Source organism: Bubalus kerabau, chromosome 1 (genome assembly GCF_029407905.1).
Source record: "Bubalus kerabau isolate K-KA32 ecotype Philippines breed swamp buffalo chromosome 1, PCC_UOA_SB_1v2, whole genome shotgun sequence".
NCBI classification, from domain to species: domain Eukaryota; kingdom Metazoa; phylum Chordata; class Mammalia; order Artiodactyla; family Bovidae; genus Bubalus; species Bubalus kerabau.
Genome location: NC_073624.1, coordinates 237555730 through 237568307, shown reverse-complemented (window position 1 = coordinate 237568307; position 12578 = coordinate 237555730). Strand labels below are relative to the sequence as shown.

General features: G+C 37.4%; 1 protein-coding gene across 4 annotated transcripts in view; it reads left to right on the top strand.

Annotated features, from left to right (window-relative positions):
- Positions 1 to 12578, top strand: part of LOC129636665 (hepatitis A virus cellular receptor 1-like) — a 76429-nt gene that overhangs the window by 23080 nt on the left and 40771 nt on the right. For 3 of the 4 annotated variants that reach the window (XM_055560247.1, XM_055560258.1, XM_055560240.1), the window contains exons 5-7: positions 324 to 419; positions 5197 to 5252; positions 8268 to 8382. In XM_055560247.1, the coding sequence (XP_055416222.1) occupies positions 324 to 419; positions 5197 to 5252; positions 8268 to 8382 (267 nt within the window). The remainder of the gene's footprint in view (positions 1 to 323; positions 420 to 5196; positions 5253 to 8267; positions 8383 to 12578) is intronic. The other variant, XM_055560265.1, reaches the window with a different exon arrangement.

The following is a 12578-nucleotide window of genomic DNA, read 5'->3' as shown; positions in this document are numbered from 1 at the left end:
GACAGAGAAGGACAGGAAGCATGGCATGCTGCGGTCATGGGGTTGCAAAGAGTCGGACACAACCTAGCAACTGAACAACAAAAGAAGTGTAAAAAGTGAAATAATTCTGTTGTTAAGCTCTGAGATCATTATCTAGATCAGATTTATTCATGATAATGAAATGCCTTCATAGCAGGGTAATACCTCAAGGACATATATTAATACATTTCTAAGAAAGAGTCAAAGGGTAATTTCTGATTTAGTTTTGTTTGGTCTTTCTGCTGGGGATGTAAATTTTCCTCCACTAATTGAACACTACTTTTCTGTTCTTGTCATTCCTATAGCTTCTTTATCTTCTCCAAGTCAGACAGCAGAAAGCCAGCCTACTACCCTGTATGAAAGAAAGATAACCAGCTCACCATGGCACTCTTGTTCAACAGGTAACTTCAGTTTCTTTCCCGAACACCTGGGAGCATTCACATTTTGATAAATATTAGCACATTGTTCAGAGCACATATTCTGAAATAAGACAAGTGTGACTTGAATGCCAACAATGGCTATTCCATTCAGCTATGAAACTTGAACAAATGTCTTATTACCCTCTTTGAATCTGTTTTTATCCTTTGGAAAATGGAGGAAATAATACTTATTCTTATAGCGTTATATGAGATAAAGATCTGGGGACACAGTTACAAGGTAAGTGATAGAGGGCAAGTATGAATGTTACTTGGAATGTCCAGAAATACATACATTTGAGTGACGCAGGCAGCTTATATGATTTGGGATCATCCACATACATATCCACATTTTTCTAAATGAAATGAATCAGCCTTGTCTTTAAACTTATTTCTAGGCATACTTCCCTGGACAGAGCCTTAAAACAATTAAATACAAACTGGTCCAGAATGAACTGGTTGCCTGTTTATGCTTCCTCTAAGCCCCAGATACTACATATAGCCAGGAGGCTCCCCTGCTGCCTTGTCGAGCTTTCATTTCACATGGACACTTTGAGTTGGGTTGAGGACATGGATACCAGAGCCAAAGAGGCAGGTCCCACTAGGATTGTGCTATTCCACTCCAAAAGTCTTCCAGTAATCCCTAGTTTTGGAAAGTTCATATTCTTTTGAGATGTAAGATTAGTTTGTTGTTCCTATAATGGAGAAAGATGATATTGAATTGTCATCTTTCTGAGCTAACTCTGTTACCCATGGTAATATATTTGGAGAGTGCCACGTGTGAACCCCTTTGTAATGCAGAGCTGGCATATTTGTCCATGTGCCTGTAAAGCATCCAAACAAGGTCAGATTTGTAAGATTTTGTAAGACTTGTGCCTATGATTCATCATTCTCAGGAGTTACTATAGGAGACACACAGGGTGGCCTACTTTGCCAATTATTCAAGAAAACTCTTAATTGAAAATGGACATGCAGCAGGACTCAGAGAGGGACCAATTTACTTGAAATTAGCTAATAGTGATATTTGGTTTTGAAAGTGGAATCCTTGGTGTGAAGTGTTTCTTGGCACAGAAACAAAGAGAAAGCAGATAGAAATACAGGTAAGAGCAGTTGGGGCAACTGCACCCCACACTTTTAGGCTAAGAGGAAGAACAAAGTAGAAAATGGGAAATTGTTCTCTAGAATATGTCACTGAAACCTGGTCAAGTAGACTTGGCAGCATGGAACAGACATTGCAGCAGCTGTGTCCCCACGACTTCTGTGACTGCTGCCGTCTTGGCAGCATCTCTGAGGCCCTTCAGCCAAATGCTCACAGTGCCCGAGTCACACATAAGTGGGTTAAAGCCTCACAAAGCAAAGAATGTTAGTCCAGGAGGAATTTTGGTTTTCATAGAGCTTGCACCTACCTTTTCAGATGCATGTGCCAGCAAATTGTTGTGCATTATCTCATTTAATTCTTTCAAGGCAGGTTTATTTCTTGCCATTGCCAGACTGAGGAGGACATTTAGTTCTACTTTGGAGACAAACAGCTTCCAATTCAACTCCCCGCCAACAGCAGTTTCAAGTTGCACGCCCATGGGCAAGTTGTTTCATTCCTCACTACATGTTTGTAAGGAATGAAGGACATGATATTTGGAAAATCCATTGCATGGTGTCCCTTCCCCTTTGCTCCTATTATTATATAGCAACATAATTGTGACACCTGATATTTGTTTAATATAGTGTTAAGCACCTTACATGCATCATCTAATGTGATAACTTTATGAGACGGGTGCTATCAAGAGCTTGTAGTTCAAGGTTACCCCGGCTACAAATATAAATACATACATTTACATTCATATATATGTAATGTGCATGTAAAGGACAATGGTTGAGGTCACATTGGTAAATGACATGTCAGCACTGAAGTCAAGTTTCATCTGACTCAAGTCAATGCTATTTTTTTACAACATCACTCATTCTGTAGTTAAAGGATTTAAGGTTATAACATAAATCATACAGAGACTAGACTGTAGACACTGTCTTTGTCTCTTGAAGAAGTAGTGTCGGAATGTTTAAATTGTAGATATAGTAATGTAAACTGTGAAAATTTAGGGGTATATGGTTCGTTCATTTTCACTACTATTAGAACATGATGGTTTTATAGCTCTGTCAGTAGTACGGGAATCTCTGAGACCTGCAGAATTTACATTGGATGGGAACATAGGGTGTGCGGTGGTTATGTGCTGAGGTTCTTGTCCTTTAGTAGAGTTGGAAACTTCAACCATTTCAGCACCTCATCTAAAATTTCAGATTAAGAAAATTTCGTATTAGGATGTAAAGTGCTTGTGTATAATCAGACCAGATCAGTTGCTCATTCATGTCCGACTCTTTGCAACCACATGAATAGAAGCACACCTGGCCTCCCTGTCCATCACCAACTCCCAGAGTTCACTCAGACTCACGTCCATCCAGTCAGTGATGCCATCCAGCCATCTCATCCTCTGTCATCCCCTTCTCCTCCTGCCCCCAATCCCTCCCAGCATCAGAGTCTTTTCCAATGACTCAACTCTTCGCATGAGGTGGTCAAAGTACTGGAGTTTCAGCTTTAGCGTCATTCTTTCCAAAGAAGTCCCAGGGCTGATCTCCTTCAGAATGGACTCGTTGGATCTTCTTGCAGTCCAAGAGACTCTCAAGAGTCTTCTCCAACACCACAGTTCAAAAGCATCAATTCTTCGGCACTCAGCCTTCTTCACAGTCCAACTCTCACATCCATACATGACCACAGGAAAAACCATAGCCTGGACTAGACGAACTTTTGTTGGAGAAGTAATGTCTCTGCTTTTGAATATGCTATCTAGGTTGGTCATAACTTTCCTTCCAAGAAGTAAGCGTCTTTTAATTTCGTGGCTGTGGTCACCATCTGCAGCGATTTTGGAGCCCAGAAAAATAAAGTCTGACACTGTTTCCACTGTTTCCCCATCTATTTCCCATGAAGCGGTGGGACCGGATGCCATGATCTTCGTTTTCCGAATGTTGAGCTTTAAGCCAACTTTTTCACTCTGCACTGTCACTTTCATCAAGAGGCTTTTTAGTTTTTCTTCACTTTCTGCCATAAGGGTGGTGTCATCTGCATATCTGAGGTTATTGATATTTCTCCTGGCAATCTTGATTCCAGCTTGTGTTTCTTCCAGTTCAGCGTTTCTCATGATGTACTCTGCATATAAGTTAAATAAACAGGGTGACAATATACAGCCTTAACGAACTCCTTTTCCTATTTGGAACCAGTCTGTGGTTCCATGTCCAGTTCTGACTGTTGCTTCCTGACCTGCATACACGTTTCTCAATAGGCAGATCAGGTGGTCTGGTATTCCCATCTCTTTCAGAATTGTCCACAGTTTATTGTGATCCACACAGTCAAAGGCTTTGGCATAGTCAATAAAGCAGAAATAGATGTTTTTCTGGAACCCTCTTGCTTTTTCCATGATCCAGCGGATGTTGGAAATTTGATCTCTGGTTCCTCTGCCTTTTCTAAAACCAGCTTGAACATCAAGAAGTTCATGGTTCACATATTGCTGAAGCCTGGCTTGGAGAATTTTGAGCATTACTTTACTAGCGTGTGAGATGAGTGCAATTGTGCGGTAGTTTGAACATTCTTTGGCATTGCCTATCATTGGGATTGGAATGAAAACTGACCTTTTCCAGTCCTGTGGCCACTGCTGAATTTTCCAAATATGGTGGCATATTGAGTGCAGCAGTTTCACAGCATCATCTTTCAGGATTTGGAATAGCTCAACTGGAATTCTATCACTTCCACTAGCTTTGTTCATAGTGATGCTTTCTAAGGCCCACTTGACTTCATATTCCAGGATGTCTGGCTCTAGGTCAGTGATCACACCATCATGATTATCTAGGTTGTGAAGATGTTTTTTGCATAGTTCTTCTGTGTATTCTTGCCATCTCTTCTTAAAATCTCCTGCTTCTCTTAGGTCCATACCATTTCTGTCCTTTATAATAGATACTCAGTAAAGAGAGAATCCTGTATTTGACCTATATTTGCTTAGAAATGCCAACAGTATATGTTCTGTGGGACAAAAGAGATATTTCAAATCATTATTAAAATTTGGACATTGAAAACTTTAACAGAATGTATCCTTTTATATTGGGAGTTTAGGTAGTATAAGGTATACTGGCCTTGGGAATGTTGTAACGTATTTTCTAAAGCATATTTGGATCAGTGTCTGGGCACACTGGCATATAATGTAGGAGTTGGATGCCAACTGTTTAAGGTATCTTAGTGCATTTCACTCACATTTTGAATGTAAAACCAATGTAATGTTCATTTTGAATGGAGTGGTTCTGCTATTTGGATGTGTAATGACTTCTGAGCACTCATTGCAAGTTTCTGAGCTGCCATGAAAATACTGATTATTTATCTGTAAGTGGTAATTTTTAACCTAGTTCTGAGGATGGGTCACTCTGACTTGTCTAAAATTGTCAGTAAATTTTCTGTGAGCATGCATTTTTTTCCCCTCGCCATAGGGAGAAAAAAAAAGGTTCATTTTCAAAGGGTCCATGACAAAATGGTTAAGAAACACAACCTTACTACTTAAATTAAGAAATGTTATTAACTTGGTATTATTCCTGGGATGCCTACAGCATTAGGCCATATGATTATTCAACATTCCCTTCATTACCGGAAGGCAGTGTGAATATATTGGTGATTGCAGGAAAGTTCAATATCTTTTTGTAATTCTTATTAATTTTCTTTCTTGTTGAGCAGATGGAAATGGCACTGTGACCCAGTCTCCAGATCCCCATTGGCATAACAATCAAACTGTAAGCATATTCCTTCTTATTTTATTAGCCTGATTCACTTGTATGTCTCTTCTGGAATCAAGTTACATTTAGAGATTATTATTGTTAGAATAGTCCACAGATTGATTCTTTCTAATTTAAAAATAAAGGAAGAAAAGAATTTGACTCTTAAATAGGGATAGTTTAATTAATTTTAAAAGTCTATATAGATGCACTACTTCGTTAGAAATACCTGAAAAGTGGTATTTTCTCTAGGCACACATATACACCCAAGACAGAATTTCTCCTGACCATAAGATAAGAAAAAAAGAGTGAATTAATTCAGGCATAGTAACTTAACATTATATAACAAGAAAGACTTAGATCATTGTCAGAGAAATAACATGCCTTGAATTGATGTAGTGGAATGGGGGCCATCCCCATCAAAAATATTATGTCAATGAAAGTGTGGTTCCTTAAACATAGGCCCCCTAATATCTTTTTCCAATCCAATTTTCCTCCTATAGAGAAATTTTGAGGCCACTGCTGAGTCTTTCTATATATAATCCTCCCCATATGATGACATATTAAGGTCCTAAGGTCTTCAACAACTTTGTGATTCTGTAATTTGTGTAATTTGTGTAATTTCCCATAACTAGCTTGGGAAAAATCCAAGGGACTATAGTCTTATGATGTTCATCAAAGCCTCATCTTTGTGTGTAAGTTAGAAGAATTTATCAGTGAGATTTTTACTTTTGGCTCCCTTGGGTGAAACAACTTTCCTTTCACTATGTGCAAATAACTCTTAGAAGCAAAAAACATGAACAGACTCAGGTATGAGAGTAATCTTGATTGCAAGTGGTGAGAAATTGCAGCATGGACATTGTAAGAGAAATTCAAGTTCAAGCAAAGTGGGGTTAATGTGACGTCAAATGGCCTTATGTTGCGTAACTTACTGACAATGAGAACACTACCACATAGGAATGATATGAAATATTTTAATCACTTTGATGATATGGGTACTGATTGATCTGATGGATATGGGCTGAATTTGTTGTGCTTGTTAAATAGCAGAACTGCCACCATGTAAATGTCATGTCAGTCAGACTTATGCTAGTTTTAAAAGAAGAAACAAACACTGCAAATGAGAAGATTGTTTTTGACCTCAGTTACCTGCAGGATAGGTATATTCAGTAGCAATTAATCTCTTCTATATAATGTAAGCAATACAGAAGCGAGTTCACAGTAGGTGGTAGCACAATCATGGGATTTTTGTGTCTTGATCGTGAAGATATCAAGTGTCTCCCAAGTATCTTGAAACCAAGCAGCATATATATCCACCCAGTAGGTCAACTTCTTGAGCTGTATCTTAAGAGGAGAATGAACATATACATAAAGATGTATAAAACAAGATATACATTGCTGCTGTTTATAATCATGAAAATGTTATAAACAACCTAAAAGTTCAATAATAAGAGATTAATAACTTATCAATTAAGTATGCCCATTTATTGCCACTAAAAATGGTGTCACTTCAGTGTACTTACTGCCATGAGAAGACAGTGTCAATTGTTAAATGAAAAAACTAACTTTTCAGATAGCATTGGGACGTCCCTGACAGTCCAATCATTAAGACTTCATGCCTCCAATGAAGTAAGTAGAGGATGGATGGCTGATTAGGGAACTAAGATCCCATAAGCCATGTAGCATTGCCAAAAATGGAAAAAAAAAAAATATTATATACAGGTCATAGATACAAGATAAAATGATGTATATACTGTGGTATACATTGGATATGGTAACTGTATCTGTTAAGAAAACTACTAAAAAGATAAAATTCTAAGAGTATGTAACGAAAAATGGTAATAGTAACTATTTCTGGATGTTGAAATTATGGTTGATTTTTGTTTTCCTTTCTTTATCCTGAGCTGCACACTCTAAAATGAACTTCCAGTTTTTATGTAACATAATATTTTTTTAAAAGCAAGCAAAGATGGCTTCCTGTAAGCCTGTGTTCCATCTAACTGCTTTCCCTCCCACAAGTAAGGTGATAACACAGCTTTTCCCTTCCAGGGCACTGACTGTTTTCCGTTTAGGCAAGGACAGCTCAGAGGCTAGGTCACCCTCCTCTGTATTCCTCAGAGTGTTTATCAGGAGGTACCTGAAGTACCTTTCCCAAGAACCCTATTTAATCTGCATTTGACAGCAAAAGAGGTTTGGAGAGGCTAAATAACTTGCTAGGGTCACAGAGCAACTAAATAAAAGTTAATCTGGGATTTGACTCCAGAGATTAAACTCTTATGCAGGAAGAGACTTGAGACTTAATCTTTTTCTCTGATTTTCACTTCTTTTCTGTTAAAATACCTACCTGGTGGGACATCTTTGGAATTAGAATTAAGCTATGTAATGGAGGCAAGCATGATGACATGGTATATTTTGGGTTTACTCTAGGAAGTGATGATCTGTCACAGTAGGAATTTTTTCCCAATTGCACAGCATTTTAATTGTTAAGCAGAGCCATGAATCTGTGCAGCTACTTTCATGCCCATTTTTAACATATAGAATCTTGAATTCTAGTTCAAAAAAGTGTTTAAATTAATGGCTAGTTTCAGTAACTGAACAGATTCAAATAGCACCACTATGGCAACTTACATAGGAACCAGAATTGCTTTTTATTAGTATCATAAGAGGATTATTTATGAAAAGAGCTTATTTTTTTATAATATGTATAAATTATAATAATAAAGCACAGTCATTTGAAGCATACAGTTTGAGTTTTAACAAATCTGTACCCTTCTCTAAATATCACTGCAAGTAAGATGTAAACATTTTCACCACTCCCAAATACATTTTGAATTTTGAGTTGTCTTAGAATTTCATCATAAGGCTATAACTTTACATCATTTGGTCTTACCTTTCATGATACAGAACTAGCCAGGGGCCAATAAAACAATAATGTGACTGGGTATATTATTTTCTGAAATGTTTTCTGCCTGTAACTCTAACAAGATCGCTTTATTTTTCTGTTTTGTGTTTGATCTGCTGATGTTTCTGTAGACTGCAGCGCTGGCACAAGAAACATGGATGAGCACCAACAAGGGAGTCTACATTGGAATCTTGGTTACTGTTTTGGCATTGTTGGTCATGTTTGTGGTATTCTTGATTAGGAGAAGTAAGTCACCTCAGGACTGAAATATTCAGAAATACTCTTGAGCCCACAGGAGTATTCTTTTTTTTTTTTATTTTTTTTAATTTTTTTAAATTTTATTTTATTTTTAAACTTTACATAATTGTATTAGTTTTGCCAAATATCAAAATGAATCCGCCACAGGTATACATGTGTTCCCCATCCTGAACCCTCCTCCCTCCTCCCTCCCCATACCATCCCTCTGGGTCGTCCCAGTGCACCAGCCCCAAGCATCCAGTATCGCGCATGGAACCTGGACTGGCGACTTGTGTCATACATGATATTTTACATGTATCAATGCCATTCTCCCAAATCTCCCCACCCTCTCCCTCTCCCACAGAGTCCATAAGACTGTTCTATACATCAGTGTCTCTTTTGCTGTCTCATACACAGGGTTATTGTTACCATCTTTCTAAATTCCATATATATGAGTTAGTATACTGTATTGGTGTTTTTCTTTCTGGCTTACTTCACTCTGTATAATAGGCTCCAGTTTCATCCACCTCCTTAGAACTGATTCAAATGTATTCTTTTTAATGGCTGAATAATACTCCATTGTGTATACGTACCACTGCTTTCTTATCCATTCATCTGCTGATGGACATCTAGGTTGCTTCCATGTCCTGGCTATTATAAACAGTGCTGCGATGAACATTGGGGTACACGTGTCTCTTTCCCTTCTGGTTTCCTCAGTGTGTATGCCCAGCAGTGGGATTGCTGGATCATAAGGCATGTCTGTTTCCAGTTTTTTAAGGAATCTCCACACTGTTCTCCATAGTGGCTGTACTAGTTTGCATTCCCACCAACAGTGGAAGAGGGTTCCCTTTTCTCCACACCTTCTCCAGCATTTATTGCTTGTAGACTTTTGGATTGCAGCCATTCTGACTGGTGTGAAATGGTACCTCATAGTGGTTTTGATTTGCATTTCTCTGATAATGAGTGATGTTGAGCATCTTTTCATGTGTTTGTTAGCCATCTGTATGTCTTCTTTGGAGAAATGTCTATTTAGTTCTTTGGCCCATTTTTTGATTGGGTCATTTATTTTTCTGGAGTTGAGCTGTAGGAGTTGCTTGTATATTCTCGAGATTAGTTGTTTGTCAGTTGCTTCATTTGCTATTATCTTCTCCCATTCTGAAGGCTGTCTTTTCACCTTGCTAATAGTTTCCTTTGATGTGCAGAAGCTTTTAAGGTTAATTAGGTTCCATTTGTTTATTTTTTCTTTTATTTCCAATATTCTAGGAGGTGGGTCATAGAGGATCCTGTTGTGATGTATGTCAGAGAGTGTTTTGCCTATGTTCTCCTCTATGAGTTTTATAGTTTCTGGTCTTACGGTTAGATCTTTAATCCATTTTGAGTTTATTTTTGTGTATGGTGTTAGAAAGTGTTCTAGTTTCATTCTTTTACAAGTGGTTGACCAGATTTCCCAGCACCACTTGTTAAAGAGATTGTCTTTAATCCATTGTATATTCTTGCCTCCTTTGTCAAAGATAAGGTGTCCATATGTGCGTGGATTTATCTCTGGGCTTTCTATTTTGTTCCATTGATCTATATTTCTGTCTCTGTGCCAGTACCATACTGTCTTGATAACTGTGGCTTTGTAGTAGAGCCTGAAGTCAGGTAGGTTGATTCCTCCAGGTCCATTCTTCTTTCTCAAGATTGCTTTGGCTATTCGAGGGTTTTTGTATTTCCATACAAATTGTGAAATTATTTGTTCTAGCTCTGTGAAGAATGCTGTTGGTAGCTTGAGAGGGATTGCATTGAATCTATAGATTGCTTTGGGTAGTATACTCATTTTCACTATATTGATTCTTCCAATCCATGAATATGGTATATTTCTCCATCTGTTAGTGTCCTCTTTGATTTCTTTCTCCAGTGTTTTATACTTTTCTATATATAGGTCTTTAGTTTCTTTAGGTAGATATATTTCTAAGTATTTTATTCTTTCCCTTGCAGTGGTGAATGGAATTGTTTCCTTAATTTCACTTTCTGTTTTCTATTTATTAGTGTATAGGAATGCAAGGGATTTCTGTGTGTTGATTTTATATCCTGCAACTTTACTATATTCATTGATTAGTTCTAGTAATTTTCTGGTGGAGTCTTTAGGGTTTTCTATGTAGAGGATCATGTCTTCTGCAAATAGTGAGAGCTTTACTTCTTCTTTTCCAATTTGGATTCCTTTTATTTCTTTTTCTGCTCTGATTGCTGTGGCCAAAACTTCCAAAACTATGTTGAATAGTAATGGTTAAAGTGGGCACCCTTGTCTTGTTCCTGACTTTAGAGGAAATGCTTTCAATTTTTCACCATTGTGGATAATGTTTGCTGTGGGTTTGTCATATATAGCTTTGATTATGTTGAGGTATGTTCCTTCTATTCCTGCTTTCTGGAGAGTTTTTATCATAAATGGATGTTGAATTTTGTCAAAGGCTTTCTCTGCATCTATTGAGATAATCATATGGTTTTTATTTTTCAATTTGTTAATGTGGTGTATTACATTGATTGATTTGTGGATATTGAAGAATCCTTGCATCCCTGGGATAAAGCCCACTTGGTCATGGCGTATGATCTTTTTAATGTGTTGTTGGATTCTGATTGCTAGAATTTTGTTAAGGATTTTTGCATCTATGTTCATCAGTGATATTGGCCTTTAGTTTTCTTTTTTTGTGGGATCTTTGTCAGGTTTTGGTATTAGGGTGATGGTGGCCTCATAGAATGAGTTTGGAAGTTTACCATCCTCTGCAATTTTCTGGAAGAGTTTGAGCAGGATAGGTGTTAGCTCTTCTCTAAATTTTTGGTAGAATTCAGCTGTGAAGCCGTCTGGACCTGGGCTTTTGTTTGCTGGAAGATTTTTGATTACAGTTTCAATTTCCGTGCTTGTGATGGGTCTGTTAAGATTTTCTATTTCTTCCTGGTTCAGTTTTGGAAAGTTGTACTTTTCTAAGAATTTGTCCATTTCTTCCACGTTGTCCATTTTATTGGCATATAATTGTTGATAGTACTCTCTTATGATCCTTTGTATTTTTGTGTTGTCTGTTGTGACCTCTCCATTTCCATTTCTAATTTTATTGATTTGATTTTTCTCCCTTTGTTTCTTGATGAGTCTGGCTAATGGTTTGTCAAGTTTATTTATCCTTTCAAAGAACCAGCTTTTGGTTTTGTTGATTTTTGCTATGATCTCTTTTGTTTCTTTTGCATTTATTTCTGCTCTAAGTTTTAAGATTTCTTTCCTTCTACTAACCCTGGGGTTCTTCATTTCTTCCTTTTCTAGTTGCTTTAGGTGTAGGGTTAGGTTATTTATTTGACTTTTTTCTTGTTTCTTGAGGTGTGCCTGTATTGCTATGAACTTTCCCCTTAGGACTGCTTTTACCATGTGCCACAGGTTTTGGGTTGTTGTGTTTTCATTGTCATTCGTTTCTATGCAAATTTTGATTTCTTTTTTGATTTCTTCTGTGATTTGTTGGTTATTCAGCAGCGTGTTTTTCAGCCTCCATATGTTGGAATTTTTAATAGTTTTTCTCTTGTAATTGAGATCTAATCTTACTGCATTGTGGTCAGAAAAGATGCTTGGAATGATTTCTATTTTTTTGAATTTACCAAGGCTAGCTTTATGGCCCAGGATGTGATCTATCCTGGAGAAAGTTCCATGTGCGCTTGAGAAAAAGGTGAAATCCATTGTTTTGGGATGAAATGTCCTATAGATATCAATTAAGTCTAACTGGTCTATTGTATCATTTAAAGTTTGTGTTTCCTGGTTAATTTTCTGTTTAGTTGATCTATCCATAAGTGTGAGTGGGGTATTAAAGTCTCCCACTATTATTGTATTATTGTTAATTTCTCCTTTCATACTTGTTAGCATTTGTCTTACATACTGCGGTGTTCCCGTGTTGGGTGCATATATAATTGTTATATCTTCTTCTTGGATTGATCCTTTGATCATTATGTAGTGACCTTCTTTGTCTCTTTTCACAGTCTTTGTTTTAAAGTCTATTTTATCTGATATGAGTATTGCTACTCCTGCTTTCTTTTGGTCCCTATTTTCATGGAAAATCTTTTTCCAGCCCTTCACTTTCAGTCTGTATGTGTCCCCTGTTTTGAGGTGGGTCTCTTGTAGACAACATATGTAGGGGTCTTGTTTTTGTATCCATTCAGCCAGTCTTTGTCTTTTGGTTGGGGCATTCAACCCA